Source organism: Panthera pardus, unplaced genomic scaffold, assembly GCF_024362965.1.
Source record: "Panthera pardus isolate Hobbes unplaced genomic scaffold, ASM2436296v1 HiC_scaffold_3, whole genome shotgun sequence".
NCBI lineage: Eukaryota > Metazoa > Chordata > Mammalia > Carnivora > Felidae > Panthera > Panthera pardus.
This window is the reverse complement of record NW_026526876.1, coordinates 53,059,515-53,086,995: the sequence shown is the minus strand read 5'-3', so window position 1 is coordinate 53,086,995 and position 27,481 is coordinate 53,059,515. Positions and strand designations below refer to the sequence as shown.

The 27,481-nt window shown below is 47.9% G+C and overlaps 1 protein-coding gene across 4 annotated transcripts in view; it reads left to right on the top strand.

Annotated features, from left to right (window-relative positions):
- The window catches only part of SPACA3 (sperm acrosome associated 3), a 37,813-nt gene extending 14,311 nt beyond the window's left edge, over positions 1–23,502 (top strand). The window contains exons 1-6 of one of the 4 annotated variants that reach the window (XM_019423918.2): positions 1,427–2,541; positions 5,275–5,452; positions 19,349–19,623; positions 20,456–20,614; positions 21,016–21,094; positions 23,327–23,502. In XM_019423918.2, the coding sequence (XP_019279463.1) occupies positions 19,437–19,623; positions 20,456–20,614; positions 21,016–21,094; positions 23,327–23,393 (492 nt within the window). In that variant the 5' untranslated portion in view covers positions 1,427–2,541; positions 5,275–5,452; positions 19,349–19,436 and the 3' untranslated portion in view covers positions 23,394–23,502. Of the gene's footprint in view, positions 1–1,426; positions 2,542–5,274; positions 5,453–15,794; positions 16,007–19,348; positions 19,624–20,455; positions 20,615–21,015; positions 21,095–23,326 lie in introns of those variants that run through there. The other 3 variants (XM_019423917.2, XM_019423919.2, XM_019423916.2) reach the window with 3 other exon arrangements.
- The last annotated feature ends 3,979 nt before the right edge of the window (positions 23,503–27,481 follow it).

Genomic DNA, 27,481 nt, shown 5'->3' with positions numbered 1-27,481 from the left:
TTTCCTTAGGGTTAAATTTTTAGAAACTATGCCCCCTAAGTCAAATATGCACCTGTTTTTGTACGGGCCAAAAATTAAGGATGGGCTTTATTTACTATTTTTAATTTTAATTAAAAAAATTGACATTTTAGGGGCACCGGGTAGCTCAGTCGGTTAAGCAGACCGACTTTGGCTCAGGTCATGATCTTGTGGTCCGTGGGTTTGAGCCCCGCATCGGGCTCTGTGCTGACAGCTCGGAGCCTGGAACCTGCTTCTGATTCTGTGTTTCCCTCTCTCTCTGCCTCTCCCCCCACTCACGCTCTGTCTCTCTCTGTCTCAAAAATAAATAAACATTAAAAAAGTTTTAAAAATTGACATTTTAGCCATTTTTAGGTGTATAGTTTAGTGACACTGAATACATTCACATTGCCTCTATCCATTTCCGGAACTTTTTATCTTCCCAAACTGAAATTCCGTCCCCATTAAACAATAAATAACTCCTTATTCTCCACTCCACCATTCTACTTTCTGTCTACGAATTCGACTACTCTGGGCACCTCATATGAGTGGAATCATACAGCATTCATTCTTTTGTTTCTGACGTATTTCACTCAGCATAATGTCTTCAAGGTTCATCATGTTGTAGCAGAATTCCTTCCTTTTCAAGCTGAATAATATTCCATTGTATGTATATAGCACATTTTTTTTATCCATTCAACCATGGATGGATGGTTTTTACATTAAAAAGTTTTTTTAAATGTTTATTTATTTTTAAGACAGAAGAGTCAGAGCATGAATGGGGGAGGGGCAGAGAGAGAGGGAGACACAGAATCTGAAGCAGGCTCCAGGCTCTGAGCTGTCAGCACAGAGCCCGACGCGGGGCTCGAACTCATGAACCATGAGATCACAACCTGAGCCGAAGTCTGATGCTTAACCGACTGAGCCACACAGGCGCCTCAGTTTTTACATTTTTAATGGTTAAAAAATAAGAATATTTTGTGGCACATGAAAATTACACAAAATTCAAATTGCAGTGTCCAGAACAAATTTATTGGAACACAGTCCACAGGCATCCATTAAAGTATTGACTACTGCTGCTTTTCATGCTAAAATGGCAGAGTTGAGTAGTTGGGACAGAGACTGCATAGGCTAGAAAGCCTAAAATATTTACTCTCTGGCCCTTTACAGAAAAAAATTTCTGAACCTTGCTCTATGATATGTAATCACTTAGAGGTGAAATGGTTGAATGGTAACTATTCTCCTCTTCTTCCTCCTCCCCCTCCTCCTCCTTCTCCTCCCCTTCCTCCCCTCCCCCTCCCCCCTCTCCCCGCCCCCTTCAACAACTGCTTCTACAACTTCTCTTTTTCTTCTCCAAGGGCCCAGATTCTTTGTTTAAATGAAAGCCGGGAAGGGTTCTTCAAAAGCATTGTGTGGTTAGTTATTTGCTGTATGACAAAGAACTTTGAAATGTCAATGGCTTATAAGAAGTATTTATTTTGGGCTTATAGGCCTGCATGTTGGCTAGGGTTTGGCTGGTTTGTAGTGGGCTCAGCTCAGCTCGGCTTCTCACTGTAGTTTGGGTCCAGGTCTTCTCCACATGCCTCCTTGGGCTTGTAGCTAACTGGGGCAAACTTTTCTCATTGAAAAAGGAAGGGGTTCTAGAGGGTAGGTCCAGTGGCATGAGCACATTGCCAGTCTTTGCTAGTGTCATGCAAGCATCCCAATGGTCCAAGCATGGGGATATACACTCTGTCCACTGTGAAGCCATGGTAAGAATGTGGGTGTACAACGCTCCCACAGGGGAGTGAAGGTCTGAGACCAATAATCCATCTAGCACAGGCATCAACTTTTTTAGCTTCAGAACTTTTCTTCAAACAAATCCTTACATGGAGTTTGAATATATAATATAGACAAGAGGGAAGCTGTTCTGATAGATGTGGGGGGTGAGCTGAATCCTGCCCTCTACTCCCCTGCAGGGCCTCCTGGGATGTCTCTGCAGAGTCTCCTGATGTCATGGACTATCATTTGCCAACCACCCTTCTTCTAGGAGATTTCATGGAGCTCTTCCTTCTCCAGGGTCCGGGGATCTGAAGCCATGGTTAAGAAGGAGCAGGACTTCCTGAAGGTTGGGTCTCAATATGGGGTCCAGAAGGGGCACCTCCTAGAAACCAGGTATAGAGGATGCCTTGGGTCACACCTGACTGCCAGCAGAGCCAGACAACGGGTAGCAAACAACCCCAATTTGTTCCACGACTCAGCCCCAATCGGCTGGGTTGCTGCAACTCTCACTCCTTGCCTGCCTCTGACTCAGGTGCAGGAGATTGTTGTCTAATGGAACATAGGGCTCTCAGGTCACAGCGTCCTGGGGGGGGGGGTGCATTGTGACGCTTATCATTACTGATTTGCCAGCACAGTCTCGGCGGTGCCTTTTGGGCAAGTAGGCTGTTGCTATTTCTAGAACTGAGCCAAAGGCCAGCCCCTTCCCATGTGGCCTCTCCACTTCCTTGCTCTCTGCAGTGGCATCTGCTTTTATTCCTACAGGCAGGTGGAGGCAAGAAGGAGGTGAGTGAGGACTTAGTGTCTACAGAGGCTTTGTCATACACTCACTTGTTCTCTGTGTATTTATTTAGCATCTGTTACGTATCAACATCTGGGTTAGGCAGCGCGCAGATAGTGAGAAACAAGAAAATAGAGCCAGATACCTGCTGTCTAACCCACTTGCTGGTGAAGACTTGTTTCCCCCAGATGGACAGATTTTCCAGGGTGACTTCTGTATACCTGGTGTTGGCTGGCTGCTTAGACCCACTGCTGCTGTGCCCTCTTCCCAGCCAGAGCAGCCCTCCTGGCATCTGCTACTTTTACCTTCCCACTTGCTTCCCTGTTTGAACTTAGTACCATGAGCCCTTAGGGCTGCCTTCTTCAGAGGCCAGCCCTGGAGTTGAAATTCTCCCTCTACCCAACCCTGCCCTGAGCCCTGATCTGGCTTGTTCTCAACCCCTTTGCCCAAGACTAGAAGGAAGTGAGCACTTTTAAGGCCAGGTGTTGAATTCTCCTGATGATACAGTTAGATAAAACTTCTGGAATAACTCCATTACCTTTGTAAAAATTAGCTTCCTTTGATGAGGAAACTGAGTGATGACTAAAGCTACCTTTTCTGGAGAAAGGAAAGATTATTCAGGAGAGGGGCAAGCTTCCACTTCTTTTCTTTAAAAAAAAATTTTTTTTTAATGTTTATTTTTGAGAGAGAGAGCAAGCGAGAGAGAGAGCAAGCACAAGCAGGGGAGGGGCAGAGAGAGAAGGAGACATAGAATCTGAAACAGGCTCCAGGCTCTGAGTGGTCAGCTTAGAGCCCGACACGGGGCTCGAACCCACGAACTGTGAGATTGTGACCTGAACGGAAGTCTGACACTTAACTGACTGAGCCACCCAGGTGCTCCTCTTTCCTTTCCTTTCCTTTCCTTTCCTTTCCTTTCCTTTCCTTTCCTTTCCTTTCCTTCTTTCCTTTCCTCTCCTCTCCTCTCCTCTCCTCTCCTCTCCTCCTCTCCTCTCTTCCCTCCCTCCCTCCCTCCCTCCCTCCCTCCCCTCCCCTCCCCTCTCCTTTTCATTTTTTTTTTCAGAGACAGAGAGAGAAATGCAGATAGAGACTGTGAGAGAATCTTAAGCATGCTCCACACTCAGCATGGAGCCTGAGGCGGGGCTGGATCTCACACCCATGAGATCATGATCTGAGACAAAATCAAGAGTCGGATGCTTAAATGACCGAGCCACCTAGGCACCCTGCAAATTTCCACTTCTTATTTAGAATGTCTAAGGAAACATGGGCACCTGGCTGGCTGAGTTGGTAGAGTATGTGACTCTTGATCTCGGGGTTGTGAGTTCAAGCCCCACGTTGGGGACAGTAATTACTTTAAAAGAATGCTTAAGAAACCAGAACTGGATAGCTATTGCCTGCATCTTTTAGGGGTGCCGACTGTCGCCTTCTATCTATCTCCTCTGTTTTCCTGTCTTCCTGTCTGTTTGTCTCTTCTGCCAAGCCTGACTCTGCACTCCCAGGAACAGAAATACACACCCAGGAGTTCATGACTGCCTTTCAGTCCCATGAACTCCGTACTTGTTTGCAAGGCTGTTTTAAGCAGTGTGGGGTCTGAACTCAGCTGTTGTCCCCACGTGGGAGCCTTTCCAAGACAATAGTGACCTGGATTTTAGATATAGTGGAGCTGCATAGGCTCTGATCATCCCTTGGGAGCAGTGTCTCCTTGTTTTGTTTGTTTGTTTAAGTAGGCTCCACACCCAACATGGAGCCCAACCCGGGGCTTGAACTCACGACCCTGAGATCAAGACCTGAGTTGAGTTAAAGAGTGGGACGCTTAACCGACTGAGGCCCCCAGGCACCCCTCCTTGTATTTTGGATGTTTGGTGTTTGATGGTTAGCCATGGGACTTGGCATTTCACAATGTTAGGTCTCTGTGCAGCTTAACTTATCTACATTCTTGTTGACCCTTAATCAGTAAAGATGGTCTTGGCTTACCCACGGGACAGAGTTTGATTTATCGGATTGCTTTCTTTACTGAGGCTCAGGGGTAGGGCAATGCCTCCCCTCCCTTTTTTATTCAAGTATAATTAGTTCCAAATGCACAATATAATGATTCAGCAGTTCTGTACATTACTCAGTGCTCATCGGATGCCTTCCCCACTTTATATGGTCAAGAGCAGTCATCTTAACCTCTCCGACTCGCTTGTTCTTTGGCATGCGGGGGAGGGAGGGAGAAGATGCTGTGGTTTAAAAAACACAAGAGTATATGCTTCATCCTCCAGATCTTCACCCTGATTAAATGCCCAACGTTAGCTTTTCCATGTATATAGGGATGCGAGTGTGTGTGTGTGTGTGTGTGTGTGTGTAAGTGGGAGGGTAGCATAGGACACCAAGCACCTTTTTCATGGAAGCATAGAGGGTTTGACAATGTTTGTGATTTTTCATTAAACTCTTGAATAAGAATGTAAGTAAGCCGAGGCAGGTAATACATGGCTCTTAGCACGTAATAACAAGAGGTAACATTTGTCAAGCACTTACTGGATGCTTTCCCTCATGTGAAATGCACAAGGCTTCTAACTGATTTGCATTATCATCCTTATTGACAAGTGGGTCACTCAGTTGGGAATGGCAGAAGAGGGGCTTGACTTCAGGTCAGACTTGGCATCAAAGCTCTGTAAACTCTACCCCTTATTGGTTGAACTGTTGAAATGATTCTTCCATTGGAAACTTTTTTTCCTTCCTGACAGAAATGTTTCTCTCAGGATGGGTCAGAGGCCCAAATACAGGCCTGTGGATCACCAAAACCCAAGAGCTTTCCACTCCTGACTCCCTGCAAAGCCCAAGATTCATAGCTACCTCTTGGAAAGTTTTGAAAAAAGAGGATTTTCTTGTCTCAAAGGTCCCTCTGGCCTGGAGGCTGTTGAATGAGGACTCTTTTCAGTAAGTCATAATTCCCTTGAACTTCTCCCCCTGCTAATCCATTATGATGTTTATTTTTTCAAAGACCAATGTTTATTAGACACCAACTATGTATAAGGTCATTCCCCCTTTCTCCTCACACCAACATAGGAATGGTGAAGTAGGTATAATTATCCTTATATTATAGTTGAAGAAATGGAGACGAGGACGCTCTCGATTTTGCGAATGGTGAGTGAAAACACCATAAGCCAAGTCACCAGGTGGGTGATTAGGAAGCATAGCTGGATGATGATCGTGTTAGGAGGGGCTGTGCCGATCATCAGACCACACCAAAATCTCTTATTTCAAGGCTCAGGAAACTGAATGCAGCCTAGAGATGAAATGTCCGGCATCACACAGAACGTAGGAGCACAGGGGAACCAGACCGAGGCTGCTTTATGCTGTATATAAATAAGACTGTTTTGAGCTCAGCACTACTGACATTTTGGGCTGAATAATTCTTTGTTTTCGGGGGCTGCCTTGTGCATTGTAGGATGTTCAGCAGTATCCCTTATTTCTACTCACTCAACTCCAGTAGCATGCCTCTCCCCAGTTGTGGTAACCAAAAATGTCTTCTGTCATTACTAAGTGTCCTCTGGGGGACAAAACCACTCTCCCAGTTGAAGGCCACTTCAGGCCCATTGAATAGCAAGAACCTGGAGCCTCTTCCCTTGCAGTCTGGAAGAGAAATTGTTTTGGGGGCACTAGGGGGACAAAATCTTTCCTCCCCGCCCAATCGTCCAGCACCTTTGGGGTCTCTGCTGGGGTCTCTGAACTCAGCCCAGAGAGAACAGCATTCAGAGAGCTAGGTTCAGGGAAGGTGTCAGAGGGGACACAGAATGAAAGCCAGACCTTCTGAGGGGTACATGTTATTCTCTCCATTTCCAAGATGAAGATGTAGGTGTTCAGAGGGTTGAACACACCCATCGAATCAAGTACGATCTCTCTTCCACACGCCATAGGGAGCCCCATACGATACCCAGGCTGACTGTTCATTAGTATGTGCTCTGGGCCCATGAACAATAAGGTGAGGGAGCTCCTCTCGTGTATTCTTCATCAATTACAGTAGGAGTGCATTACTATGAAGTTGTACTCTGGAAAGATAGATCTCGTCTCTTACTTGCTGTGGGCCCTGGGGCGGTTGGTTTCCCCATTGGGGATTGCTGTCCTCACATTGACAAGATGGGGATGTCAGACTGCACCACCGATGAGCAGTCTTTTTGCTCTCCCCATCCACTTCCCCACGTTCCCAATCTTGACACTCGAACCTGTAACGGTGTTTATAGGTTGAATTAATTTTAATTAAAGATGAGAGTAGCTTTATGGAGGAATATGTATATTCTTAAAATTTTTTTAATGTTTATTATTTTTGAGGGAGAGAGAGACAGAGAGACAGAGAGCAAGCAGGGAAGGGGCAGAGAGAGAGGGAGACACAGAATTGGAAGCAGGCTTCAGGACCCCAGCTGTCAGCACAGAGCCCGATGCGGGGCTCGAACTCACAGACTTCGAGATCATGACCCGAGCTGTAGTTGGCCGCCCAACTGACTGAGCCACCCAGGCGCCCCAGGAATATGTATATTCTTAAAACTCAGATTAACCTATTTCATTGACAGGAAAGATGTCAATAAAAATGCCCCTTTAAAGACACTAACATGTTAATAACTGGGCCTTTTTGAGAAGCAGCAACATGGAAGCAGATTTCTAACCATTTGTCTTAAAATTACATCGTGAGCCATATGGCCAAGTGAGACAGGCCACAGGTTAAACATTGCTGGGCGTGGTCTCAGTAGTCTCTTAGGGCTGATGTGCATTTATGGTTGTTGTGTGCAAGGATAGCGCCCCCTGGTGTAAATCCTTAAGCTCCTCCAAAGCTGAAATTTGTCCAGTTGCTTGCACGGAAAAGGGTGGAGGGGCTTTGGGACAAGACCAAAGTTGGTTTATCAAGAGAGTAACCAGAGAATCACATTTTTGGAAGCTTCCAGGAGGCAGTGATGTCTTTGCCATCAAAGAACATGGGTCTTGGAGTCAGACTTGGCTTTCAAATCACTGCTTCAAGGCTGTACGCACTTGGGGAAGCTATTTCTTTCAGTCTCATTTTCTGTACCTGTGAAACTGAGATAATTAATACCCCCATCTCGGGTTTGTTTTAGGAGTGAAAGAAGGAAGTGGGGGTTGGAAGAGTGACTGAAGATGAAGCTGGAAAGGTAGAACGTGATCATGAAGAGTTTATGTACCATGGCCAAGAGTTTGAATCTGACTCCAAGAGCAAGGGAGCCAGAGGAAGCCTGCAGGCAAAAGTGACATGATGGCATTTGTGTGTTGGAAAGATAACTGGTGGCAACAAAGACAGTGGAGAAGGTCTGTGACTTTGGTGGTGGTGATGGAGCTGGACTAGATGGGAAAGCCATTTTGGAAGAAATGATGCAATATGGCGGCTAATGAGATGGGAGGGGAGAGGGTGCTGTCAGAAAAGGCAACATGCATATGTACAGCTGTTAACGTGCTTTCCCATAAATCTACTTACCTGACTCTCATAATAGTTTTCTGAGCAAGATATTATAATCATTATCATTTTATACATAAGGAAACTGATAGGGAGGTTAAGCCAAAGGCTATATATGTAGTGAGTGGTCAAATCAGAATGCAGGCCATCGGTTCCCAATTCTGCCTCTGTCTCTTAGGTCACACTGCCTCTCAAGTTTCAGTGGGCAGTCCCTGCAGAGTGGGAAGCAGTCTGGGACCAGGGGTGGACGTGTGCCCGGCCCTCCAGGTTGTACAATCTCCCTGGTTGCTAGGAGTCTCTGATAATTAGAGTCCCCAGGTTGCTAGGAAACCTGGGTTGCTAGGAGTCTCAGTTTATTATAGGTCTTGGGTTGTTAGAAGCCGCAGGTTATTCAATTTTTCAATTTATTAAAGGCTTCATGGTTCTCAAAGGCCCCAAGTTATTAGAATCATCAGTTATTAGGGGCCCCAGGCTCTTAGGGCTCTAAGCTCTTGAAATCATTGGGCTGTTAGCCCACCCTGGTTGCTAGGAATCTCAGGATTTTAGAGGCCTTCAGTTTGTAGAGGCTTTAAGCTTTTGAAGGTGTCACTTTGCTGGAAGCCTCACTTTTCAACATCTCCAGCTTGTGATAGGTCCCAAAGTGCTAAGGACCCGAGCGCAGATTTTTCGGTCCCGTGGCTTCCCAAAGTCGTGAGCCAAGCACGTGGATTTCTTCTTCCCATTCAGCCTCTTTCGGTCTGCTCAGATGATAGTGTAACTGCAGCTTTGGGTTTTCCTCCGGGGGTTTCATCCTGGGTGACCTCCTTCAGCCCCACAGCTGCATGGACCTGATTCATTCTGCTTGGGGTTCTAACCACTTAGGCACTGGTTGGAAGGCCTTTAGAGCAGAAACTTGGTGCGATTTCTAGATAAGCCAGATATTGAAGCACACTTGGGTTATGCTTCTAACATTCACCCTCTAGCTAGTCGGTTTTAAGTAATCTTAAATTAGACTTTGTGAAAAATTCCAGAGTTGATTGCCCCTTTATTTCCCATTATTTTACTAGCTTGGTCAGAACCAGTAAAACTAGCCTGTGCATTTTTCCTTTTGAAAACACTTTTTATTATCAAATAATTAGAGACTCACTGAAAGTTGCAGAAATAGTAGAGAGAGATCCCTTATACCCTTCATTCAGTTTCCCCCCATGGTTACATCCTCTATAACTATAGTATACTATCAAAATTGGGACATCCACTTTGCCACAATGCGTGTCTGTCATCCTATGTCACTTTATTTAAAAATACTTTTTAACGTTTATTCATTTTTGAGAGACAGACACAGAGCACGAGTGGGGGCGGGGCAGAAAGAGAGGGAGACACAGAATCTGAAGCAGCTCCAGGCTCCGAGCTGTTGGCACAGAGCCGGACGCGGGGCTCGAACGCACAAAGCGCGAGATCATGACCTGCTCTGAAGTCTGTCGCTCAACCAAGTGAGCCACTTTGCACCCTGTCTTATGTCACTTTATAATGCGTACATTTGTGTACCCACCATCCCAATCAAGAGAGAGAACACAACATCTTTATAGTCTCATCCATTTCTCTCCCTCCCCAACCAGTGTGTTTTTAAATGTACTCCCCGAAATGCCATTTGGTGCCGTCTGGGTGCCTCAGCCATGAATAGTTAAGGAAATACAGAGATAAACAGAACATACTCCTCATTCTGGAAGAGCTGGCAGACAGGGCTACCGTCAAGCACACTGTCAATTACAATGTAATGTGGTAGTTCTATGATAAAGAGAGAAAAGGTGCTGGGGCAGGAAAACAAATTGCAGGGTTCAGGAGGTAGAGTGTGTTGGGTTAGCACTTCCTTCAAAAGTCGCAATGCAAGACTGGTTTTGAAGGATGAAATGGAACTCTCTGGTGCCCAGGGGGAGAGATTTTTGGCCGATGAGTTTGGGAAAGAGTTGGTGGAAGCCTGTGGAAGCCCACAGGCTGGGGGTGGGGGCGGGGTGTGCAGGGAGCTGAGGCTGGAGAAGTGTAGAGAGAGGTCAGACCGCCGAGGACCATCTGGCTGCTGCACTGAATCACCAAAGGTCGCGTAGAGAGTCCTAAAGGTAAAGTCCTAAAGGTCACGTAGAGAGACCATTAGGAAATCATCGCAGTCCCAGAGAAGTCAGGCTGAGCACCGGCCAGAGTGGCAGGAACAGAGATGGAGACCCATTTTTGACCTCTGGGGGCCATCAGGATGAGGAGGGAGAGTGTGACAGGAATGAACAAGCACTTCTGTGAAGACGGATGTCTTCCCTTTTCCTTTGGGCGGTGTTGGTTTCCCTGAGAGCAAATCCCTGCGATGTAAGTCCCAGAAGATGAATTGCTAGTAGAGTAATTCCCTGCTCATCCAGAGATCTTGTGACTTCAGCGAAGGCCAACACAGCACAGACTTGGATGAGGAAAAGGCCTCTGATCGGTTAAAACAAGCTTCCTGCTTTTACTTTGCAGCATCATTCGGTGCCTTTACTCGGAGCTCATTTTGACAATTCAGGTGCACTTCTCAAAAGAACGGTTACTCGGTTTCCTCTCCCCAAAATACTAATAATTAGAAACCACCTTTTCATTGAGTCTGCTCGGTGCCAGGTCCCGTATAAGATGCTTTGCATGTTATATCATTAATCCTCTCAACAGCCCCATGAGTGGCCGTTCTTTTGACTTTATAGGTGAAGATGTTGAGGGGCAGTGAGGCTAAGTACCCTGCCAAGGCCACAGGGCTAGTAAGTTTTGTAATATCAGAACCCCAGCCGAGGTCTGCTGCTCTCAGCCAGCTGCCCTGTGCTGTAGAAGCCATGAACCGTAAAAGGGGTGGGCAGGAGGTCAGCAGTAGTGGCACCAGGGCAAGGGAGGGAATAACGTTAACTGAGGAACCTGACAACTGTTACGTGATTTTATACAAACCTCACACAAGGAGGGGATCAGTCAGTGTTCCCCAGAGGAACAGAACTAGTAGGATGTGTATATCTATATCTACATATCCGTAAAAATGTTTGGTTACAATGGTGACCGCACACACACACACACACACACACACACCTTTAAAAAATTATGATAAGGCTTATGCAATTATGGAGGCAGGCAAGTCCCAAGATCTGTGGGGTGAGTTGGTAAGCTGAAGACCCAAGAGAAGCAATGATGTAGTTCCAGTCCAAAGGCTGGCAGGCTTGAGGCACAGGAAGAGCTAATATTTCAGTTTGATTCCATAGGCAGGAAAAAAGCTGATATCTGTGTTTGAACACAGGCAGGGGGGCTCCCTCTTATGCAGGGAGAATCAATCCTTTTGTTCTATTCAGGTCTTCCACTGATTGGATGAGGCCCACCCACATTAGGGAGGACAGTCTCCTTTACTACATTTATCTGATTTAAATGTTAATTTCCACCGGGTGTTGTATGGAAACCAATTTGACAATAGATTATATTTAAAAAAAAAGAAAATAAATAAATGTTAATTTCATCTAATGCACAGTATAGTGAATACGGACAATAATATTGTATTATAATACTCAAACTTGCCGGGAGATTGGAACTCCATTATTCCAACCACTAGAAATAAATAATTATGTATCACGGTGGCAAATTATTACCACCATGGCAATCATGTGACAATGTATAAATGTATGAAATTAACAGGTTGTGCACTTTAACCGTATACAACGTTACATGTCAAATATATTGCAATGAAAAAAAATGTTAGTCTCATCCAGAAACACCCTCACAGACACACAGATAATGTTTGACCAAATATCTGGGCACCCTGTGCCCCAGTTAAGTAGACACATAAAATTAACCATTATATGAAGGAAGAGAGAATGATAAAGGAGACACAAAACTAAAAGAATATGCTGGTGTGAGACTAGTTAGTGTAGGGTTAGTGACTTTATATGCCTAAGAACTCCTGATAACCATATCTTGCAATTACACTATGTACTGTGATCGGTGGTGAAAAAAACAGAAACATCACTTACGGAGAAGAGGTGAATTCTGTTTTTGATGTACTAGGTTTGGATGGACCAAGTGAACAGGTCTTTCCCTAGGGGCTCCAGCCTCTCCCTACGTGTGGCCAGAGGAGGACTTGTTTTTTCCATGTCCACAGTGTCCCTGGCACACTCTTTTGGGACCAGTTTCAGTGCTCTCCTGAGAGAGTACCCTGGGCTAAAAGGTTTCTGAATCAATTGACTAGGTGATTTTCATTTCTTCATTTCTTTACCTAGAATTTAAAAAATCTTGTTCTTCAGACACATGAAAAAATGCTCGACGTCATTCATCATCAGGGAAATACAAATCAAAACCACAATGAGATACCACCTCACACCTGTCAGAATGGCTCACATTAACCACTCAGGCAACAACAGATGCTGGTGAGGATGCGGAGAAAGAGGATCTCTTTTGCATTGTTGGTGGGAATGCAAACTGGTGCAGCCACTCTGGAAAACAGTGTGGAGGTTCCTCAAAAAATTAAAAATAGAACTACCCTGTGACCCAGCAATTGCACTAGTAGGTATTTATCCAAAGGACACAGATGTGCTGTTTCGAAGGGACACACGCACCCCAATGTTTATAGCAGCACTGTCGACAATAACCAAAGTATGGAAAGAGCCCAAATGTCCACCGATGGATGAATGGATAAAGGAGATGTGGTATATATATATATATATATATATATATATATATATATACACAATGGAGTATTACTCGGCAACCCAAAAGAATGAAATCTTGCCATTGGCAACGGCGTGGATGGAACTGGAGGGTATTATGCTAAGTGAAATTAGTAAGAGAAAGACAAATGTCATATGACTTCACTCATATGAGGAATTTAAGATACAAAACAGATATATATAAGGGAAGGGAAGCAAAAATAATATAAAAACAGGGAGGGGGACAAAACATAAAAGACTCTTAAATATGGAGAACAAACAGAGAGTTACTGGAGGGGGTGTGGGAGGAGAGATGGGCTAAATGGGTAAGGGACATTAAGGAATCTACTCCTGAAATCATTGTTGCACCATATGCTAACTAACTTGGATGTCAATTAAACAACAAATAAATTTAAAAAAATAAAAAAAAACCCCAAAAATCTTGTTCTTTTAAAAAAAGTTTTTTAGTATTTATTTATTTTTGACAAAAGAGAGAGAGAGAGAGGAAGAGAGAGACAGAGCGTGAGCCAGGGGAAGAGCAAAGAGAGAGGCAGACCGAGAATCTGAAGCAGGCTCCAGGCCCTGAGCTGTCAGCACAGAGCCCGACGGGAGGCTCAAACTCATGAACCGCGAGATCATGACCTGAGCCGAAGTCAGACGCTTAACCGACTGAGCCACCCGGGCACCCCTAAAAAATCTTGTTCTTCACAGTGGGAAAATAGACATAGGGGACTCGTGAGGCATCTCCCAGTCTGCTGGGAGCAATGAGGAAGGTACCGATGTCATGTGATGGAGGCAAGATGACATATTAGCGTCAGATGCTGTGCAAGGGTACCAGGGACTCCCAGCTCAGCCCAAGTGGGCCAGAGGAGGAAACCCAGCTTCAGTGATGTTTAAAGGACTAGAAGCCAACAGGGAGTTGGATAGAAAGGATGTGTTTGACAGAGAGAATAACATGAAGCATAGCATATATGACATGGATGCAAAGCATTATCACATATTTAAGGATCTATAAAAAGTCTGGTTAGGACAGTGGTTCTCAGCCCCGGTAGCATTTGGGGATCTCCTGGAAACATTAAAAAAAAATACTGATGCCTGAGCCCCACCCCAGAGATTTTGATGTGATTAGCCTGGGATGGGGCCTAGGCATCAGCATTTTCTCTAATGTGCTGCCGGGGGCTGAGAACCAGGAATGTAAGAGCTGCTTCTGGAGAACTTAAACCTGCAAGGAGTCAGTGGAGGGTCTCTACTAGGATGTGGTCAAGACTATGAGCTGCCTTTGGGGCAACAGGAAAGTCTCCCGCAGAGCTCAGCGGAGAAATAAAGACCCACTGACCCCCAACTGGGACCTTATCTGCCCTCATAACTGTTCCTTTTGAGCTGCTGTTTCTTATTCACCAGTTAAAAGTGAAAGTCAAGTGGGAAATAACAAAACATACAATAAAATAAAATAAGCTGAAAGATTACTCAATAAAAAGAAGTGATAAAATAGTAAAAGCAGGCCAATGCAGTAAAAACCCCAAATCTCAACCAGACAGAATCACCACCAAGGGCCAGACAATAAAAGCAAGAGCTAAAATGTACTGAACTAAGTGGTAGGGATCTTCATGCATTACGAAAGGATTATTTCCATTTTACAGAGGAGCATAATGAGGCTTGGGGAGATTGAGTGCTGTGGTTCTAGTGGGCAGGGCAGGCTAAATAGCCAGTAGGGGGCAGAGCAAGACATTGAACTTGGGTGTACTTAGCTCAAGTCCAGAGCTCTGAAGGCTCAAGCCTGGCTGCACACTGGAGTCATCTGGGGAGCCTTTAAGAAATACTGATGCCATGGGGCACCTGGGTAGCTCAGTTGGTTAAGTGTCTGAATTTGGCTCAGGTCATGATCTCGAGGTTCATGAGTTTGAGCCCCACATTAGTCTCTGTGCAGAGTGCTCAGAGCCTAGTGCCTGCTTCAGATTCTGTGTCTCCCTCTCTACCCCTTCCCCACTCGCACTCTGTGTGTATCTGTCTCTTTCTCAAAAATAAACATTAAAAAAATTTTTTTAAAAGAAATACTGATGCCAAAAAGACATTTCTCCAAAGAAGACACGTGAATGGTCAACAGGTATATGTGAAACAAAAACAAAAACACAAAACGTTTAATGTCATTAATCATTCAAGAAATGCAAATCAAAACCACAAGGGAGATATCACCTCATATTTATCAGGATGCCTCTTATCAAAAAAACAAAGGACCACAAAGCGTTGGCGAAGATGTAGAGAAATTGGAACCTTCGTACGCTGTTGGTGGGAATGCAAGACGGTGCGGCCACAGTGGAAAACAGTAAAAATAAAATGACCGTATGGTTTAGAAGTCCCACTTCTGGGTATTTTTCTGAAATAATTGCAATCGGGATCTCAAAAAGATATTAGCACTCTCGTGTTCACTGCAGCATTATTCACAACAGCTGAGATGTGGAAAAACCTAAATGTTCCTCCACAGATGAATGGTTAGAGAAGATGTGCTATATGCACACAATGGTGTGCTATTTGGCCAGAGAACAAATTGACGGTTGCTGGAGTCATGGGGGGAGGGGTTAAAGGGGTGATGGGCACTTGTGAGGATGAGCACTGGGTGTCATATGTAAGAGATGAATCACTGGGTTCTATTTCCTGAAGCCAAGACTGCACTGCATGTTAACTACCTTGAATTAACAAGTGAAATGAACTGATCACAGAAAAAGACTTCCCTGTGGGGCACAGACACAGGTGTCACGTGTCCTTCCACTTCACTTCTTTGTCCCTCAAGCTTTAGGGTCCGCGGCATCACCTTTGTCCTAGGCTTGTCCACACTGAACTGTCATCATTCAGATGCAGAAGGCAGGCCTTCTGTGGCTCAGCACCAAGGAAGAACTTTTTGCCAGTGGAGCAGTTTGACGGTGAGGGAGGCTGCCTGAGGGGGCGGTGTGCACCTGCCATTGTCATCCCTGGGCAACAACCTGAAGGGTCCTGTCAGGAGCTGAGGAGTCATCCTTCAACATATTGTGGTGTGTGTGTGTGTGTGTGTGTGTGTGTGTGTGTAGATGGCCAAGAAGCATTGGGCCTAGCTACTCCTAACATGTTCCCAGTCCCGAAATTGAGGGGTTCAGGGGGCCAGTTGAAGCTCAGTGGGCGAAGATGGTTCTAGAAGATGAGGTCACAGAACTGGGAGGTTCCAGAAGGCTCTACGTCAGTCTGGAGCCTGCCCTCCCGCATCATTCTCTTAAAGCTGGGTGCCTGGGGCACTAGCACTATCATGAGGGTGTCCTGAGCTGAAGCAGGGTGTTGGGTCACTGCTGCTGCCGCCACTGTCACTGCTGTGTCAGCTCTGGTGGGGACGACACCTGATCAGTGAGCCCCCTTCCCCTCTTTCTGCAGCTGTTAACCAGTCCCTGGCTGGCCTGGCCAGAGAGGGGCATGGAAAAAGAAAGGTCGTGGTCAGAAATGGAGGGGGGTTAGTCCTGGGCTGGGAGAGCACCCAGCTGAGAGAGACAGGAGACCTTGCTGGCGGGTGTCTGGTCTCTGAATTATCAGACCTCACTCCTTGTGCACCTTGACCTGCCGTGAAACACTCAAGATGAAATTAGTTTTAAATCTCTTGGCTACAAAAAGTCAAAAACAATCTCCATGTAGCAGTCAACTTGGTTTCTTCATCCATAAAGGGGGCTATTACTCCTACGCCTCTCGAGTTGTTGAGAAGATTAGATGAGATTAAGTTAGAAAACATCCAGGAAAGGCCCAGCTCAGTGTCCGCCAGGTTTGGAGAACTCAGTGAGGTTCCCCTGACTCCTGACCTCTCCGCCTCCAACTTTGCTGGGGAGGGTTCAGGCTGTTGGGGTCAGGACCTCAGGATACTTCAGTTTAAGCCGCCACTCCAAACCAGCAGCTCTGCTTGATGCTTAGGATGTGAAGAGAAACAAGATGGCCATTGTTCTTTGGAAGTTCACTTCATGGTGGGAAAGACTCATACATATTACAGTCCAGTGTGACAGAGGGACAGCAGAGGCACAGGGTGCTCGAGGAGTGTGGGGGTGTTGGAGAACTCAGCTCTGGTGTGACCCTTCAAGTATAGTAAGAGTTAGCCATGGAAAGGAAGGAGAGGGCTACTGCTTCAGACAGTGGGATCACCATGAGCGAACAGTATGGCATTACAGGAACTCACTGTATGAGTGAAAAGAGGTCCACATGGCTGAGTCACCAGCGGCCTTGTGGACCATGCCTAGGAGCAATGATGAAGGGAGCCAGTGCAGGGTGTCAGGTGGCCAGGCTTTTTGTTAAAAAAAAACAACAAACAACAACTCATGGTGGTAAATGTGTGTAGAACAGTTCGGAAGAGTCAGGACTAGGTGTAAGGAGCCCACTGGCATGCCATGATGGTGGTCTGAACTCTTGGAGGGAGGGTACAATCAGTGGCACTTTGGGATCTACGGTTAGAGAAGGGTGAAGGGGGGTAGTGACAGAAGGAGTGAAGAATGCCATCCATATTTCTAGTTTGGATAAATGTGTTTAAAGCCAAGAATGTTTGAAACCCAGAAATGAAAGACTTAAAGGAAGCAGATTTTAGTGGGGACATCAGTTCTGTTTTGGACATGCTTAGTCTGAGGTGACTGTGGGATATCCAAGTGGAGATGTCCAGGAGGCAGCTGCATAGGACGTCTACCGTTCTGGGGAAGACGGAATACGACGTCATCAGCCGCGGGTGGCAGTTCACAGTGGGGCTGTCCACAGGGTATCCTGACGTGAAAGAGAGGAGGGAAAAAGGCTGACGAGCATGCCAGCACTTAAGACGTAGGCAGAGTGGAGTCCACAAAGGGGAATCAGAAGAAATAGCCTGAGAAGAAGCAGGGGACCCAGGAGAGGGGGCATCATGGAAGCCAAGAGAAGGAAGAGAGGCCACAGGTGAATTGGTCAGCACTGAGAGGGGCTGCTGAGGGCCCCTGTGGGACGAGAAGTGACAAGGCCCATTGAACTGGGCAGAACAGTTTCAGGCGAGTGGTGGTGGTGCTGAAGCTAACCGTCATGGGGCTGAAAGCAAAAGGGGAGGTGAGAAAGGGGTAATTTTTCCCATAGACATTTCCATGAGAAGAGAGGAAACGAGACCAGTCAGTATAGATAATGATGAGACCCAAGCGCATCCATGCATCAGAGGAAGGAGAGGCAGTAGGAGGAGGTGCCGAGGACCCCAAGAGAGGAGAGGTGATCCATGGGGCAAGGTTGAGAGGCAGGAAAGGGTGAAATCTGGAGTTCACAGATGCAATGGACCTTGATAAGCGCAGGGGCGACGCATGGTCAGGCTAGAGGGGTGGAGGTGAGCGGGATGAGGCCACTGCTGCCTCAGTGAGGCAGGAGGTGAGGTCTTCTGGGAGCTTGGGGGTGGGTCAGGGAGGGGAGGAGGCTTGCGGACAGCCATGAGCGTCTTGAATACTCTTTGAGGGAAATGGGAGAGAGAAAGCTGGCCAAGGACGAGCATTAGTGCTGATGCCAGAAATACTCCATAATAGAAATAACTAACCTATTTTTAGTACAAAGAGCTAAGTTCTCCCCGTGCCTTTCTCTTCTCATTCATTCTTTCAACAATCTTACGAGGCAGGTATTATTCACTTCCTCGTCGCATAGCTGAAGAAAATGAGGCTTGGGAAGTGTCCAAAGTCAGAGATGTTTAGCAGTGAGGAGGTGGGGTTCAAACTCAGGGCTCACTGAGAAGCCCCACCCTTAATCCACTTGTCACCCTCAATGGCTTGAAGGCCCATTGGGGTTGGAGGCCAGGGGTTTTCAGGGACACCCTTTTGTGAGGTGTGTGGAGGTTTGTGTGTCTATCTCTGAAGGTGGACAGCAGGTGTGGTGGGATAGAGGTCACAGGAGAGGTGGGAAGATGTGTCAGGGGTTGGGGTCAAGGAGACACTGGAATGGAGGGTTGCCGGAGGAGGGGAGGGGGTAAGATGCAGGGATGGCAAGGCCATGGGAGTGGGTGGCTGAGACAGAGTGGAGGTCATAACCAGGGACGAATGTCCTCCGTGATATCGAGGGCTGGCCAACAGAGCCAGAGCTGAGAGGCAAGCCAAAGGAACTGAGGTCAGAGCTTCAAAGGAAAGAGGCTTTTGCAAGGTGATGGTTTAGAAAGGGTGGTGGGCACGCAGGAGAGTTTCAGTACCACCTCGGGGCCATGTGTATGTGAAAGGGCTGCTCCATTGGGAGGGCTGCTGGGTGGCAGTGTTGTAAGGGGGACTTTATTTCAGTCCAGGCTCAGCACTAGGAGAGACTTCCTCTGATGGCCGGGTTTTAGGGACTGACTTACACTGTGATGACATTGCTGGGCCCTTGCCCTCCGGAAACACGTGCTCATGGCCATAACTCATGGAGCTCTGGAGTCCTGTAAACTTTGGTCTCATTCCAAATTTTGGCCCTTCCTAGTTGTGTAACACAGGGCTTTGGGATTCGATCATGCCTGGCAGGTGGTATGGAGCTCCAAATAGGCTCATGTTCTTCCCCATGTGGCCTCCCCTCTCAGCTGCTGGGGAAAGGATAGAGCAAGATGGAGAGGAGATGGCCTTAGGGAACCCTCTCCTGGATCTCGAATCTCAGAGGTGTGGCTGATGCTTCATCAGGGCCGCAAGGGAGCTGATTTGCAATGTTGGAGCCTTCTGCCCCTTTCCCCAGGTACGCTCAGGCCCTGGTTTTCTTTTTCTTCCAAAGGGTAACCTTCTGTAACTGGACGGCCAGGGCTGTTGAGCTGTCTCCCATCTCAAAACCCAGCTGTGAGCCAGCGTGGCAGGGGCTGTGCATGGAAGCCAGGAGCTGGGACCCCAGAAGGCAACTGTGCCCGCCGGGCATCATGCTGCTGGCCTTTGCCACTCTGCTCAGCTGCCTGCTCACCTCCGGCCAGGCCAAGGTCTACAGTCGCTGTGAGCTGGCCAGAGCCCTCCAGGATTTCGGCATGGAGGGATACCGGGGATACAGCATGGCTGACTGTGAGAACCCCTCTCCCTTCCAGGCTGCCCCAGGCTCCCCCCAGGTGCCTCCCCTTCCTCCTAGCCTCCCTCCCCGCTCTCACTCAGGAAGTGTGCCCTTGGCAGTTTTCCGAGCTTCAGCTCTCCTTTGGACATCAAATGTTCTATGATGGGTAGGTGACACTCAGCACAAGTTCGATACATTAAAGGCAGCCACGAGCAGCCCGGTCAGAGTTCTCCTTCATCCTCTACCCCTGCTGCTAAGGTCACCTGCCAAGGGAACAGAATAGCTTAGTACCCTAATCATAATGGCCGCCAAGAGGATAGGATAGTCCCATTGACTTTTAGGGTAGACTGAGCAAACCAGTAACACCAAACTTTTCAAGCTGCTGGTAGATTTTTGGGAACCTGTGAAGTCCAGCCACATCTGGACTCATTTTGTTTTGTTTTGTTTTTTCTATTGCCTGCCTCCTTGCTAGCTCAGCTGTGTCTTCCTCATCTTGCCTCTAAAGATCTGGCTTTTTCTTGTTCATTCAGCCCACAAAGATTTCTTGGGCCCCACTGTGTGCTGAGTGGTAAGGTAGTGGGGAGGCTGCTCTAGGAGTCAGGAGGCCTGAGGGAACAGCCTCGATTCTTGCTCTTTGGTAGCTGTGGTGACCTTGAGTGAGTCACTTGCTCCCCTGAGCCTTGATGGAGTCATTTGCAAAGTAGGCGGGAGTCCGGCAGCCCTGACCACCTTGAAGCAGGAGCTGAGGCTCGGAGGAGCTACTGTGTGGCGTCAGCACCATGAGTGTCCTGGTCTGCGCTGGCCTCGGTCATCTGACCCTCAGGCCCGCGTCTCCACCCTATGCAGGGGTCTGTCTTGCTTACTTCACAAGTGGCTTCAATACAGCTGCTGTGGACCATGAAGCCGACGGGAGCACCAACAATGGCATCTTCCAGATCAACAGCCGGAAGTGGTGCAAAAATCTCAGCACAGATGTCCCCAACTGGTGCCAGATGTACTGCTCCGGTAGGGTCGGGCCTGAGCTTGGGGCTGCCTGGGGTCAGGCCTCTGCATCTGCCTTTGCTTCTTTCCTGGGGTGGTTTGCTCCCCTTGTCTTTATCTCTGAGTGGGAATCTGAGTGGGAGACCCTCTGGGCCTCCCAAGGAGAGTGGGATGGGGCAAGTGATGAGCATGGGTCCTCCATGAATCTGATTTGGGGTCCCGGATGGGAGACTGTTCTGAGAGATATAGGAATGTGGGGAGGGAGTGATACAGTGACAGGGATTGAGAGACAGGATTGCATTTAGGATTGTGGAAGGCGTGTGCGTGTGTGTGTGTAAGAGAGAGAGAAACAGAGTGTGGATGTCTAGCTCTGTCCCCTGTTCCCTCATCATGTTCTCATCATGTTTCTCTGCCTCCCACCCCAGACTTGCTGAATCCTAACCTTAAGGACACTGTCATCTGTGCCATGAAGATAGCTCAACAGCCCCAGGGGCTGGCCAGCTGGTAAGTGACGTGGTCTGGAACCCCCCTGGGTGATGTGGCCAGGACTAGTGGACAGCAAGAGGGAAGTTTCTTTCTGAGTGTTCACTTTGTTTTCGCCACCGTTCCCTGGCTTCACAATCTACTTTGCACGTGACTTTCGACCATAGAGATCGCTATTTACGGACAACACGCTGAGTGTCAGGGAGGGTGAGGAATTCACTGCAGCTCATGGAGATAAGCCTGGCTCTCCCAAAATGTGCCTATGTTAGGGTGCCTGCCTACAGGTCCGCCAGACCCGGGTCTAGCCAACCTTGTCCGTCTGTTTGCTTCTTTAACTGTGGCATCTTCATCTAAACTAACTTTGGTAGAAAAGCCCAAGATGCATGACGGATCAAAGAAGCAATTCCTTGCTTGAAGCATGGGTGGACGCCCCGGAGCCTCATCCTGTCAACTTTCTCTTTTCCTGCCTGTTTCCCACAAGATGGCCTTTGTAGCCACCATCCTCACAGTCAAGGGAGTTGGATGAGCATCTCATGGGGCACTGGACTAGATCTTTGGTTTGCAGAGCGGCATCTGAGGCAGTGGCCCTACAGCCTTCTCTGATGGGGGTCTCACTGCTTAGTCTCCAACCTCCCTTTCCCCACGTTTCTGGATGAGAGACCAGCAGGGGCGGAATGTGGGGAGTGTGAAATACACTAGGTGGCCGCAGCCCCGGAACTACAGACAGATGTGACTGTCACAAGGCAGGTAAAGCAGTCTGGGAGGCAGTGAATGTCAGCCCAGGAGTGGAGGGAAGGGAGAGAGACTAGAGGTAGGGGGATGGTGGGGAAGCCTTTGCAAGAGTCCAGGTGAGAGATCCAGGGTCTGCACTAGGACAGTTGCAGGGGTGATGGACAGGAGGGGGGTTGGCTAGGAGGGCTGTGGAGGAAGCATGGGGACAGATGATATGTGGCAGTGAGGGAGAGGACAAGGTAGAAATGACTGTGAATCTAAAGAAGGTTCAAGATGTGCCTTGACAATGGCTACAGCTTTGGAGATGTGTTGGCCTGGGAACAGTTGACATTCCAGGACAGGAATCTGGAGTGGGGCAGGATCGGCAGGACATAACACACAGCTATAAGGTCAGGAAGGGTGAGGGCAGGCTCAGCAGGAGTCTAAGGGTTTGAGGCCTTGGATACCCCACCCTGGGATGGAAGACATGGGTCCTTTTGGGTTAAAGGAAAGAACAGCTCTTTTATGCACTGGGAGTAAATTGATGTCAGGTATCACCCCTGAGATGTGGCTGAGGCTAATAACAGGCTGTGGTTCCAGAAAGTAGAAAGAGACGGTTTATTTCTTTCACCTGCACGTACTGAGAGTGCCAGGCTCTGTGCTGGGTGCTGGGCTTCAGAGAGGCTGAGATCCAAGTCTTTGTCTTCGAGGGCTCACAGTCTAATGGGGTGACCACACTTCATTGATGGATCTATAGAGGCCCTTTAGGGGCACAATTGGTCATTGGGCTCTTTGACATTGACATCGTGGAGTTACCAAAGCTTGGAACCCCTGGCAACTTGGGACTGCAGCACCCCAGGATCTTGTTTGTCTTCCTTCCTCAAGATGCTAATGTGAGGCAGGAGCAAGGTAATGGTCCTGAAAGAGCCCATAAACTATAGTTACCAACAATTGAAAGACCAGAACTGGTAGCCAAAGAGACGTGGCTGTGGCTATAGTTCTGTCATTTACTAGCTACGGATCTTGGGCAAGTAATTTGCATCTGAGTCTCAGTGTTTGATCTGGAGTATAGGGAACATGATACCTGCTTAATCTATGTTGTAGGGCTGCCGAGGGTGGGGGAGTGCAGACAAATGAGTGAGGGATAGGACAGTGTTATGTAGACTGTAAAGGGCTGTACACTCGTAAGGTGGCGTCACTGTCAGCAGAAGGAGCATGGTGTAAGAAAAGAGCACTGGACTAGGGCTCTGGACCCCAGGAGTCCAGGCCTTTGCCCCTGCCTTCCGGGTGAACTTGAACAAATAACCTTGTATCTCTATTGGTAAAATAAGGAGCCTAGACAGATGACTTTTTAAGGGCTGTTGTCTTCCCTTTTTACCCCTTGTTAGTTAATGGGGTTTACTTGTCCCTTTTTCCCTTTCTAGCCCCTTTCCTTACCTCACTTCTGGTTTAGAGCCCACGCCTCCTTCCTGTTCTTCTCTGAGCAGGGACTAAAGGCTGCAGCTGATTTGGTCTCTCCTCTTCCCCATCCCTCACCCTCAGGGAGGCCTGGAGGCGTCACTGCCAGGGCAAGGACCTCAAGGACTGGGTGGATGGCTGTGACTTGTAGGATCCTCTGTGGATGGACCGGGCCACGCACAGCAGGCTGGGAGATGTGGTTTGGTTTCTGACGCAGGCTTGGGAAGACAAGCCAACCAATAAAGAGTGGTTTAACCCAAGTGTGGTTCTCTGCTATCGCGGTGTTTCCTGATGGCATGTCAGAGCCAGAGCATCTCAGGGTTTCTTCACCGTCCAACCAGGCTGGGCTGCAGATGGGCTCCAGAAAGCCTACCATGGAAGTCTTGCTTCCATTTCTGGAGGCCTGGCGGGGGCAGAGGAGGGGGTCAGTGCCTCCCTTGCCCATGCCTGGTAGAGTTTCCTAGACCCTCTACCTGGATCTAGGTTTGCCAGATTTAGCTAAGCAAAAAACGATAACCAAAACACGATGCTTGAGTTAAATTTGAATTTTGGATACACAACAAATATATTTTACAACATGTGTGTCTCCAATATTGCATGGAATGCACTTATATTAAAAAACTACGTATTATGTACCTGAAACTCAAACTTAGCTAGGTGTCCTATATTTTATCTGGTAACCTTACCCGGGTCTGGTGTGGTGTACCCCTGGCTTATCTGGGAGGGTCCTTGGGACATTTATTTTCTGTGACTCTGGTCACAGTGGTGGCCACAGTTCCCTGGCCCTCCAGTTGGTGACTGTTAACACACTGGCAGAAGCCAAGGAGGGGTGGTGGGTGGTGAGTGGAGACTACCACCTTGGGCTTCAGCTAGGTTCTCACCCTGATCTCCAGTGTCCTCTAGTGGCAAGAACTTCAAGTGCTGGTGGCCACCCCAGCCTGGGTAAGGAAGTTACCCCTGGTCCTGCTGACCCTTGCCGGGAGGCTGGAGGATTGGGTGGAGGGTGTGGATGGCTTTCAGGCAGCACACGATACTTCTCTGCTTTCCTCAATATGTGGGAAGCTCTGAAGGAGGCGGCGCTGTCTCCCATTCACCTCGAGCTCATAGTCCTCAGGATGGATGTGTCTGAAGGAGGAAGGTGGGCAGAGTCTCAGGATCACTGTGGATGTGGTGGCAAGAGAAGTATCTGAGGTGATGTCTGAGAGTTTGAGCCCTGAGCTGAGACTGTAGATTCTTCTGGAAAGGACTCAGAGAACCCTGAAGTTCTCTGCACAGTTGGTGTCTCCCAGGGAGAAGAGATGATTGGGATGTTGACCGCCCCTCCCTACCAACCTGCCATCTCCAAATCCACTGGTCAGCAAACAGCAGAGGGTGTCTGAGTTCCACAGTTGGTGAGGCAGGCCAGTCTCCTGTCCGCTGCTGGCCTCGTGTTGGGTTGCTCACATCGCCAGAGTATTGTTGGCCCTGCCTTGTGTCCCACCTCCCCAGGGGAGATTTTGACTCCAAGTCAAGGTGATGCTAAAGCTTGAGGGCTACTCACACAAGTGGACAGTGGTGAAGGAGAAAGTCCTTGCTGGGAGTTGGGGGTCTGGGGGATCAATGATGAACGGATACATTCTCATTAAGTCGTAGGGAGATACTGCTCTCTTTTTAGTATCAAAGCAACACTGTGCCTACCTTGTGCCATGCATCACTGAATCTAGACCCTAGAGCAATTATTATGATGGGGATCTCCTTGTTATCCCCATTCTACAGATAAGGAGACAGGAGAGATAAATTTGTACCCAGGTCAATATGATTCCATGTGTGCTCTTAGGTCATTGTACTTTGCAGACAGATGGTTGTTCTGGGTCACCTGAAGTCTGCTCTCTTGCTCATCTGGCTGGAGACCCTTGGCCCATTATCTCTGGATGATTCATACCGTCTATTTCAACTTCACTTTATGTTTCTGCTGCTTGCAATCAGTTGATTGCTCCACTGAGTGCCATTCACTCTGGAGTGGGCAGTGAGGCCCTCGGATAGACGCAAGAGTTGTTAAAAGGACTTGGAGGCTCTAGGCTGGTGTGATGGCCTTGGGGCCTCTCAAAATGGGGCTGGGAAGGGGTCAGGCTTGGACAAAGGATCCTGGAGGCCTGGTGGTGGACCAGGAGCAGGTAGTGATGGAAGAGAAGAATCCGGGAGAGAGCCCTCATCTGTGCATGAGGGGTAAATGGTCTATATTTAACCTGGAAGTTTCAATTTCTAAGTGATGTGCTCAGGTTGAGGACAGTAACCAGGCTATGTCCTGGCATCTCCCTGCTTCCACATCACATTCTCGCCCCACATTCCATTGTTCATTATGTCCAGTCTGTCTTACCTTTTTCTTTAAATTTAAATTTATTTTATTTTACTTTTTTGAGGGGGAGGAGGGGCAGAGAGAGAGGGAGACACAGAATCCAAGGCAGGTCTAGACTCCGAGCTCTCAGCACAGAGCCCAATACAGGGCTCGAACTCACGAACCGTGAGATCATGACCTGAGCCAAAATCAAGAGTCAGACACTTAACCTACTGAGCCACCCAGACGCCCCTCTTTTACCTTTTTAATGTATCTGAAAACTGTCCCTTCTTTCCATCTCAGATACCACTACTTTAAACTCAAGCCCTTGGCACTTTTTTCCTAGGACGACTGCAATGGCCTTGTGAGGATGTCCCTTGCCATCCCGCCTCCTCCCTTCCAGTGAGCTTTCCACCCTGTTACTCCCTTGCATTCTGGCCACAATGACTTTTCTCACCTTCAAGTTAAAGACCAAGTTCCTCGGCTTGGTACACAAGATCTTTCACGAGGCCGGCTCAGCCAACACCTATACATCATCTCTTAATTGTTCAGAAATTTGCTGTGGCTGGTTTGCATCCCTGGCATCCCTGGGTGTAGCATGCTGCCTCATACCTGTCACCAGCCCCTGCCACTCTTCCCTGTCATTACACTCCAGCTGATCAATGCTGTCCTTTGAGGCAATAGGCTTGTTTTCACAGAAGGGCTTTCACACTTGCCCTCTGTCTTCCTGAAATGCCATTTCCTCAGATCTTTGCATGGCTATTCCTTTCTCTTCCACCAGCTCTTGTCTCCATCTCACTTCCGCAGATTGACTTCTCTGACCCCTGTAGCTGAAGGAAACTCCTCTCCCCTCCTGTCACTGTCTTACCTCCGTAGCGTGTATTACTGTCTGAGATGATTTCATGCACGTGTGAATTTATATACCTCCTTTTTCAATCTCCTTATACTAGATTGTAAACACCATGAGGGCAGGAGATGGGTCTTTTCCTTCTATTTCCAGCACTTGGAATAGTGGCTGGCACATAGTGGGTTCTCAGTGCATGAATGAACCTGTTGAATGCATGACTGATGCGTGAAAGAATGAATGGTAGGCGGTCAGCTAATGTTTGCTGAATCAGTGAATGAATGAGCCCTGATATCTTTCAAGACAGCAGCAATTCATGCAATGATATTAAGTACCAGCTATGTGTCAGGCCCTAGACATCCCTCAAGATGGACCTGCTGCCCCTCCTGAGCCCCCTTGGGGAGACTTTCTACCTCTCAGGGGGACCACGCTGGCCGCTTTTCATCCAAATGCCACTTAACTTCCCCCTTGGCTATGTCTTGTAGACAGAGTTCAGCATGATTTGGGAAGAGCTGGCACAGTGTTCCCCCTTCCCCCTCTTTTATCCTCGCTGCTTGACCCTGGGAAAATCACTCCACCTCTCTGAGCCTCAGTGTTCCTCAGGGACCAGAAGAGCTGATAAAGGCCACCTTGCAATACTGTGTCAATTGCATAATATAGAGCAGTGTGGCACCTAGTACAGGGCCTGGCACAGCGGGTGGAGGGGGGGGCGCTAAGAAATAGTGGCCCCTTGTTTGGTTTCCTTGAGCTCTGGGGGTCCACCTGGGGAGGAATGGTAAGCATATGTGCTGCCTGTCTTGGGATCTGGGGCATACCTGGGAAGCCTGTGCCATGTCCTCAACAGTTTGCTAAGACAGAGGAGGAGAAGATGGGAGACTGTGGGAAGGGGAAGCAGAAGGAGAAGGGGAATGGTTTGGACAAGATGGCAGAGATTTCTACAGAAAGCAGGGAGAATGAAGTACATTATTTTCCCTTTTTTTTAGTCCAAGTCAGCTCATTCTTAACTAGTGTGGCTCCGGGAGACTAATGGGACATGGGATTTTCTAGATCTTCTGTGCTGAGTGGGATGAATGCTCCAGAA